We start from the raw sequence: 9,098 nt of genomic DNA on the forward strand, positions 1-9,098 counted from the left end.
TCATTAGTTTGTGAATCATTACTTAAATAAAAAATAAGGATATTTAGAGTGTCATCATACTAACTGTTTCTCTCATTATATTAAGTTCTTTATAATCAAAAGAGAAAATCAAAAAAAAAATAATACAATAAAAAAGCATACATGAGTTCTTTCCAAGATTTGATGTTTTTATTTGTGGGAGATTTGGGATAGGAAGTAGCGTTATAAAATTATGCATTAGTCACAAATTAATATATTCAAATTCTGATCGAATTATAGCAATGTTCCTTTATTATCTTTATCCATATGATCTTTTTTTCTCAGATAGATGGAATAAACAACTCACAAGTAACAATCAAAATTCCTAACTGCATAAAACGTTACTTCAGACGTTCTATTGATCTCTTTTCTTTGAGTGATGTTTCTTAGCTTGGCGAGCATTAGCATTAGCGTTGGCATTGGTATTGTTCGCAGCATTATTGCTACTTGTATTGTTATTGCCGCTAATATTGTTGGTATTATTTGCATTTCCATTACTGTTGCTATTCATCGAACCAGGGCTGGGTGTTGTTGACGTAACTCTCTTTACAGTTTTACGTTCTAGTTGAACCTCAATATCATCAATTTTCAATTTTTTCTTTTCAAGTGCATCAGTTTGACTTTTTTGATTTTCAAAATCTACAACAGCAAAATTATCAGCACTTGTAATCTTCATAATATTACCGAATTCTTTCTCTAATATTTTCTTTAATCTATCTTCGTTTATACCAGTGGTACCACGGATATAGATGGGGAAAAATCCATCCTTATTTACAGTGCTAAATACCTGTTTCTTTTTCGTAGCTTTGTTGGAAGAGTTTTCCTTTTTGCTGTTATCAGATAGTGTGCTTTTCTCCAGATTTTTGGATTGACTTTCCTCATTTGAAGTCTTGGTAGCAGGTACTTGATTAGGTTTTTGTGCAACTGAGGACAATTTAGAGGCCCATGACATTTTGGTTGTTGACTGTTCTGTAACCTGTTTATCTACTTTACTTGAATCAACATTTTCATCACTTTTATCGTTTTGTTGGTTTTTATCGTCCATTTCTGGAGCTTGTTTCTCAGATACTGGCTCAACTGTTGATGTGTTAACTTTATTTTCTTTTGGTTTCCCAATCCCGGTATTGCCTTCTAACTCCTTAGGTCCATCATCGGAATTATCAACAGGGGTATTTTCTTGTTGTTTAATAACATATTTCTCTAAACTATCTGGGATGAATCTAATAATGTCATTAGTGATATCAAAAATATTCTTATTTTCCTGACTACGTTGTAGAACAAAAGCTTGACAAAATTTATATGTTGGCGTGCCGGTCCAAAACAATTCACCGGTAGTTAGAATAATAATATTCGATTGCGATTGACCAGTTGCTTGCATATCACAAGAATCCAATCTGACTTTCAAATCACAAACTTTTTTATTATTCCTTGTGAAGAATTTGCTTATATTTTCTTTACCGGTTAATTTAACAGTCTCAACGGTATCACTATTTTCATCTAAATTGACCTGGTAATTAATATGAGTTAATTCAGCAGTATTAGAATACAATGCAGAGACCTTTGAAGGATCTTTTTTCATGCGTTCATAATAAATGTTTAAAAATGCAAAACCAATTTCATTCACACTAGTAGCCATGATCAGTTTATTTCAGTTGTAGTTTTTCACCTTCCAATTTATAATATATGTTATGTAAATGTAATATGTATATGGGAAAATTAATGATTAAAAATTAGATTGATTGATGATGATGTTATCCCACTATGCAAATGATTTTTTAAATAAAAAAGCAAAAAAAATTATAATTGTAACAAATTTTAATATAGAAAAATATGACGATTACTTTTAATGCTATTCTTTCTTGATCTTGATCTTTATTCTTATTCTCTTTCTCTTTGAATTAATAATAAAATTATAGAAAAAGTATATCAACTAGTATAGCATCAGCTTTAAATTTTAGATTTTTTTTTTATTGTTATACTTTTTCTATGGAAATATAACTTAATAATGCGACCAATTCGCAAACTAGAGTAATATAATTCCTAAAATTAACAATCTCGATATAACATCAATCAATCAACCGTGAACTAAATAAAATTAATTCCTTGTTAACTGTAGAAAAGACCTCAAACCTTGTTACAATTTCAAATTTTTTGTCAATTTTAATGGATATTTTCCCATTTCGAAAACCAAATTATTGAAAAAAAAAATAAACAAACTTTGTTGGTAACAAAATATGGATGTTACCGCAACAAATTTAGTTTCTACTACGATGGTGAAACGATGGGGAGGGTAAGTTGGAAAAGATAGTGCAACAGAGAGATGGGTAAGATGTACGGTGGGTGTACGGCTCATAGTTGAACCAAGGTGCATGCCTAACCATTACCTTGGTATCTGGCCATGGTTCGTTGATATATGAGTGTAATTTAAGAAATATACATATACATACATACATACATATACTTTAATTGTATGAAATTTATTTATGTCAAATGTGATGTGTAATGCTACAAACATTAAGAATCGTTCAAGATTCCAAATATTAGGTTCTTATAATGTGAAAACTCTAATCCGTTTGGTAATTTCTTCATGGACATATTACTTAATTGTGAAAACACTAATGATGTCAATAAACTGTTGCCACCTGTTGTGGTGAAAATAGGGAAACGTGGAATACCCAATTCCTCTGCTAAGGATGTCAAGGAGAGTTGGTTTTGTTGTTGTGGCTGCTGTTGCTGTTGTTGTGGCTGTTGTGATAGTTTTAATTGCTCTTTGAAATCATCAATAATTTTGTATATCAGATTTAGATCGTAAAAATTCGGAAGATATTTATTAACCTTCCATTCGAAATCTTTGGTATTATTTGGCATCATGTCATTCATTAATAAATGGATCAAAAATCCAAAATCATAAGCTGCATGGAATGCAATCCATGTGACGTTCTTTTCCAAGACTAATCCAGAATCCATTAATAACTGTGCAAATTCAAAAACTTCGATACCATTGTTTTTATGGTTCTCAAAGTTTATTCCAGATTTCTTCAATAAATCAAGAGAATCTGCGCTGACAATTTCATCCTCTATGCTAAACTTAAAATTAAACTGCCAACTTGAAGGACCGTTATCTGGTTTCTTACCATTGGCATCACATATAGAAATACCAATTTGAATCGGATTTAAGAAATCAACATTCGATCTCATAGTTTGATAATGGTAATCAGTTTTAGATCTGAAATTACCAATTGGTCTAGCTAACGTACCAGCAAATTCTGTACTGATCGAAACTCGGTTGTAATGTTGAATTAAATTTCTCAAATTCGAGAATTCGGAATGCAAATTACCATTCCACACATCACGAATAAATAAGTGATTTGGCGGAGGTAGAAGATTATTTCTATAATTGTTAATGTTTGAAGGAACGCTGTTGGCATTTGAAATGTCTGCTCTATTTAAATTTAAATTGGCATTATTGATATTAACATGGGCATTGCTAGGAGTTCCAACATTCATATGTAATAATTCAGCAGGCTGCTGCTGTTGTTGTTGTTGGCCATTCATTATCATCGATGGAATACTTCTCTGTAAAACATTCATACCTGGCGGCATATTTTGGTTATTATTGTTAATATTTAAAGGTTGTTGTGCTTGTGCTTGAGATAAAGCCTGTGCTTGTGCCTGTGCTTGTATATTTTGTGATTGCTGCTGCTGCTGCTGCTGCAAAACTTGTAATTTCTGCTTCATTACCAAACTGTTTAACATGTTTTGGTTATTGTTCTTATTTGGGTTAATATTATTATTATTTGCCCCAGGGTTCATGTTCATCAAATTCATACCTGCGGGCAACACTTGATTTGGTTGCTGTTGATTAATCAATCTGGCTTGATTGATCTGAGGTGAGAACATTTGATTATTTGGAGCCTGCTGTTGTTGTTGCTGGTTAAACATTTGTTCATTGCCGCCAGGAAATAAAGGAAGCTGAGGATTTATCGATTGCATATTATCTAGTCAAAAAAATGGTACGTTCTTGTTTTTCTGCTATTTTTTCACTTCTTAACTCGCAGTCACAAAACTTTAACTTGGATAAATATATCTTTAACTTGGATAAATATATCTTTAACTTGGATAAATATATCTTTAACTTGGATAAATATATCTTTATCGAATTATTACATTCTCTATTGTCTGAAACATAATACCTTTCAATTCCTTATAAATCTTTAAATATTTAAACACTTACACAATATTTTAGATTATCAGATTGTTTAAAATATTTAAATCATGATAAATAGGAAAGAAAAAATGAGAAGAGCGCGGTTCGTAACAAATGAGTAAGACACAGGGTAATTAAAAGTATGCAAGATAATTCACTACCTCTAAGAAAGCCATCGTTTTAATGTTAGATAAATAAGCAAGCGTATACTCTTCTTTTTAACTAACTCAAGTCAATTCAATGAGTTTAAAATATCACTACACATATATACAACGTCATGTCCATTGCTACATGATCTAATTCTATATCAGTTCTAATTGTTCGCGCTACAACGAAATAGTTATGACCATGTTCTCTAATCAAGAAATACCCTTAAGCAAGTGATCCGACCCTAATGTTATTCCTGGTTGACATATGTATATTTAAATTTGTTATTTTTTTATATACTATTTCAAAGTTACTTCAAGTATGGTGAATATATACCAAGTAAAGATATTGAACATATTTATCATCATGACGGCATTTACTTTAGTGATCCTCCAATCTATCAAATATTATTATTGATGTATTCGATATAGATCGTCAAATTATCTAGGGATGGTGAGAATTTGAATTTGTAAGCCAATTTTCTAATTGTTTTTACTGAAAGACTTTTGCTTTGTATAAAAGCTATGCAACCATCTTGAATGAATGTCCTAGGTTCAAGGAGGCTTTTCCAGATGCGGCCATCATTAAGCATTATGCCAATAAGAAGAATGATCGATCCTGGATCACTGCTGCTGAAACTGATATTAACAAAGACAATTGGATCTTTGATAACGGTAGTACGGTTCACATCTGTAACGACAAAACTATGTTCACAGAGTTTCAGAATGGAACAGGATCTCAAATTTCTGTTGTAGCTGGTAATGTCAAAATCAAAGGCTATGGTAGTGTCGTCACTGACACACACACACATTCACCAACGTTGCGTACGTTCCATCTCTACCTTTTAATCTGATCTCAGTTTCTGCTGCTTCCAAAAAGGCTAATATTGGTTTTCTGTTTGTGGAAGGCAAGGTCATGCAACAGTCAAATGGTTCTTTCAAACAGATTGGATATGCTGTTGGAGATCTTTACATCCTGGGAAATCCTGCCAGACCACTGGTCGATGTATCTCAATACTCATTTCTAGCTGCTGACAAATTAGTTCCCACTGTTAAGCCAGGCTTATCCCATCAATCATTAACCCATGCTCGCTTGGGACATCCTTCTGTGGGATTATACAACCGCCTAGCCTCTATCATCAATGAACCAAGGATAAGCGAAACAACATTTATGCCCTGTCCAAGTTGCTCCTTGTCTAAAGCCACTATGAACAAAGGTAAACCCTCTGCTACTCACTATGAGCATGTATTAGAGCTGATCCAAGTGGACCTTTGTGGTGGATTTCGCTATAATGGGTACGAAGATAATAAATACTTCATGACCATTCGTGATGCTGCTTCCAGATATTACAGTGTCATACATTTGAACTCTAAAGCAGGTGCGGCAAAAGAATTAATGTCTTGGATCACAAAGGCTGAGACCCAGTTTACGCACCGAGGTTTGAAAGTATTAAAATTAAGGACCGACAATGGTACTGAGTTTGTCAGCCAGGTACTCCATGAATTTTGTAGTTCAAAAGGTATTGAACACCAATTAACTGTCCCACACAACAGTTTCCAAAACGGTGGAGTTGAAAGAGCTCACCGTACCATTATGGATAAAGCAAGGACACTGCTTGTCTCAGGCGGTGTCCCTCCTTATCTATGGCCTGAAGCTGTGTCATGTGCTGCCTATTTGATAAACAGACTTCCTGTCCCGGGCAAACGCAACAGAGTTCCATACTGTGTGTGGAATAATGTTAGTCCAGATCAACTCAATCTTGGGCACTTGAGGGCTTTCGGGTGTCTAGCTTATACTACGCTTCCTCCCGCACTTCGTGACGGTAAATTCGCTCCAACGGCTATTGCTGCCGTTATGGTAGGATATGATTCCCAGAGAAAATCTTACAGACTGTATCATCCCGAATCTAAGAATATTTACACATCAAACCAATTCAGATTCGATGAACAGAGCTATCCACTAGCTGAGTCGATGGAGACTGAAGTATCTCACAAATTTGCTACCTCCACTCTGGGTGGTGTTCCAACATATCCCAAGTCGGGCTCCATCACTACTCTTCCCCACACAGGGAATTATCCACCGTTAACTGCTCCTGATAAATTTACTGATGTTACTACTAATTCGGCCGCTATTACTGATTCGGCCGAAATTACTGATTCGGCCGAAATTACTGATTCTGCTAGCACTATTAATGGTGCGACTACTTCTGTTTCGGACGATAATGTCCAGTCTACTGACAATAACGATGTTACAAGCTCGCCTGTCAACTCTGATTCTGAGTTTCGCCCTTCTCACTATTTGCGAAGATCCATTGTTCCATCGGTTGAGCCCGAAAGCCCAGCTCTGCAAGCACAAATCCAACAGCTTCATTCTGCTTTAAAAGCCCAACAAGAGGCCGCTGCTCTGGATATAGAGAGGCTAACGAGCAGTAATATTCGATTAATGAATCAGATAGATGAGCTCAAAGTTAACCATACTACAGAGCTTAATAAAGCCAAGCAGGAATTCGGCAGGCACATCGAACGCATTCGTCCACACAACCATACCGATGAAAGTATTCTCGGCCTATCTCTTCCAGAAGTCGACGTGTGCGCTTGGTTAAAAGTAGACATTTGAATCCAACGGAGTCCCACGACCGCAATATTCGGTATACACAGTTTGAAGCAGCGACAGGGGAAAAGTTAAATTATCTATATAAAACACAAAATGGTGAATGTGTGTGTCAGTGACGACACTACCATAGCCTTTGATTTTGACATTACCAGCTACAACAGAAATTTGAGATCCTGTTCCATTCTGAAACTCTGTGAACATAGTTTTGTCGTTACAGATGTGAACCGTACTACCGTTATCAAAGATCCAATTGTCTTTGTTAATATCAGTTTCAGCAGCAGTGATCCAGGATCGATCATTCTTCTTATTGGCATAATGCTTAATGATGGCCGCATCTGGAAAAGCCTCCTTGAACCTAGGACATTCATTCAAGTAGTGGTCTTTTTCGCATAATTGGCACTTCCTCTTACGCTGTTTTGTACCAGCTTTCTGGGATCTGGATCTAGAGCTTGCAGTCATTGCAGTACTGTTGGCAGAAACATTGTTGGAGATAACAGAAATGACATCACTGGAGTTGATAGTCTCATTTCTTCCCAACAAATTCAAACATGTGGCCTGGTGATCAGGGTTCAATGCAATGAGCATCAGAGCCTCAAAATGATCCAGGACTTTCTGCATATTATTTTCTTTTTCACTGTCAGACAAGTAAGTGCCTCTTTCTGCAGCAATAATCTGTTTTGCAACAGTTCTAAGGGATTTACTAGCCCAGGAGTGTTGTTCTTTGATCGACTTGTTAAACATTGACTGATTCTGGTTAAATAACATGGCGGTAGTGCTAACTTTTACCCTACCGTAAGTTTCTTTTAAGAAAGCCATGACCTGAATTGATGACTGATTGAAATGAGTTGAGGTATACTTTCTAATAACAGCCTGGACATGGGCTTCGGAACTTGTCAAAATTACAGCCTTAACGGCCGTGTCCAGTAAGTTTAATACGGACTTCTTGATTATAGAATTTTCTTGAACTTCCACAGGAATTGTAGTAACGTTGCCGTTATTTTCGAAATATTCAAAAAGTTCAAGTCGAATAATAGATAGTTTATTCGAGAAGGGTGCATACCAAAAATTGAAGTTGTCTTCTCCATTTAGTTTGACGTCGAAGTAGAAGTCATTTGCGACAGGGCTCATAACCTGTTGAGTTAGTACTTGGGCGTACTGGGAAGACATACTGCTCTCGGTGTTGTTGTAATAGTAATTTGCACAATTAGTCGAGTTGTAATTGCTTATCTTCTTTTTTTCTTTTATAAATTATATATCTTTATGTCTGGGAATGAATAAATATAACTTTGTTAACACATTGCTACAAAATTATATTTACACCCAGATCTTTTCTCCTATAACTAAATGTTATTAGTAAGGTTAATTTTCTAAGCAGTTACAATGCCGAAATATGAATTCAAGCATTACTCATATTTCAACACTTTTTAATTATAAATATCTGGTTCTAACCTGTTTCCATTTTACAAACTATAACCATCAGTATGAACTTACAGTTTTTATAGAAAGTTATATGTTGTTCTTTTCTAAATTTCTTGCAAGACGGTAGTAGTCGTAAGAATACAAAATAACTAAACCTTGTAAATTATTTAAATTTCGAAACAGACGTCTAGAATATACTTTCAAGAAACAAATTGGATTAACTAAGTGAAATAACGTAATTGATGTTTTGGCATATAAATTTTTACTACATATGTTTTACAAAAGAAAATGCAAGCAAGCTTACTTAAATAAACTATAAACCATTATCACATTTTGACCATTCATAGATGTTTGTATTATCGGCATACCACAATCTAAAAGATCCATACCAATCACAATTTTTGTTTGCTTCATCACATACATATGTTTTATAATAGTCGAATAAATAACCATCATAGCCCGAATCATTAACTCCATTTGGTGCTGCATGATTTGAAATTACTGTTGCAGCATCATAAACACCAGAAGAAGATGTACTCAAAAGATAGTTTTCATTTCTGCGATAGTCAACACTGACTTGTCCATGACATAGAGGGAATAAGTTAGTCCTCCTTTTAGATAAAGTGCTATTGGTTAAAGCAGCTTTAGCAGTGACCACACCGTTACCATAACTTTCTGATGAATAAAGTACGTT

At 34.8% G+C, this 9,098-nt stretch overlaps 4 protein-coding genes across 4 annotated transcripts; 1 reads left to right on the forward strand and 3 right to left on the reverse strand.

Annotated features, from left to right (window-relative positions):
• Nucleotides 1–373: 373 nt before the first annotated feature.
• BRE5 (Bre5p) lies at nucleotides 374–1,654 on the reverse strand (the record flags this gene model as incomplete). The annotated part of the gene is made up of 1 exon (XM_003688174.1): nucleotides 374–1,654. The coding sequence occupies one exon, from the start codon at nucleotides 1,652–1,654 to the stop codon at nucleotides 374–376; it is 1,281 nt and encodes a 426-aa protein (XP_003688222.1).
• Nucleotides 1,655–2,532: 878 nt separating this feature from the next.
• POP2 (CCR4-NOT core DEDD family RNase subunit POP2) lies at nucleotides 2,533–4,011 on the reverse strand (the record flags this gene model as incomplete). The annotated part of the gene is made up of 1 exon (XM_003688175.1): nucleotides 2,533–4,011. One exon carries the CDS (start codon nucleotides 4,009–4,011, stop codon nucleotides 2,533–2,535), a length of 1,479 nt encoding a protein of 492 aa, XP_003688223.1.
• Nucleotides 4,012–5,287: 1,276 nt separating this feature from the next.
• On the forward strand, nucleotides 5,288–6,988 carry TPHA0M02160 (uncharacterized protein; the record flags this gene model as incomplete). The annotated part of the gene is made up of 1 exon (XM_003688176.1): nucleotides 5,288–6,988. The coding sequence occupies one exon, from the start codon at nucleotides 5,288–5,290 to the stop codon at nucleotides 6,986–6,988; it is 1,701 nt and encodes a 566-aa protein (XP_003688224.1).
• On the reverse strand, nucleotides 6,971–8,152 carry TPHA0M02170 (DUF5314 domain-containing protein; the record flags this gene model as incomplete). The annotated part of the gene is made up of 1 exon (XM_003688177.1): nucleotides 6,971–8,152. One exon carries the CDS (start codon nucleotides 8,150–8,152, stop codon nucleotides 6,971–6,973), a length of 1,182 nt encoding a protein of 393 aa, XP_003688225.1.
• Nucleotides 8,153–9,098: the final 946 nt, after the last annotated feature.

The sequence above is a fragment of the Tetrapisispora phaffii genome, chromosome 13, assembly GCF_000236905.1.
Source record: "Tetrapisispora phaffii CBS 4417 chromosome 13, complete genome".
In the NCBI taxonomy this organism is placed as follows: domain Eukaryota; kingdom Fungi; phylum Ascomycota; class Saccharomycetes; order Saccharomycetales; family Saccharomycetaceae; genus Tetrapisispora; species Tetrapisispora phaffii.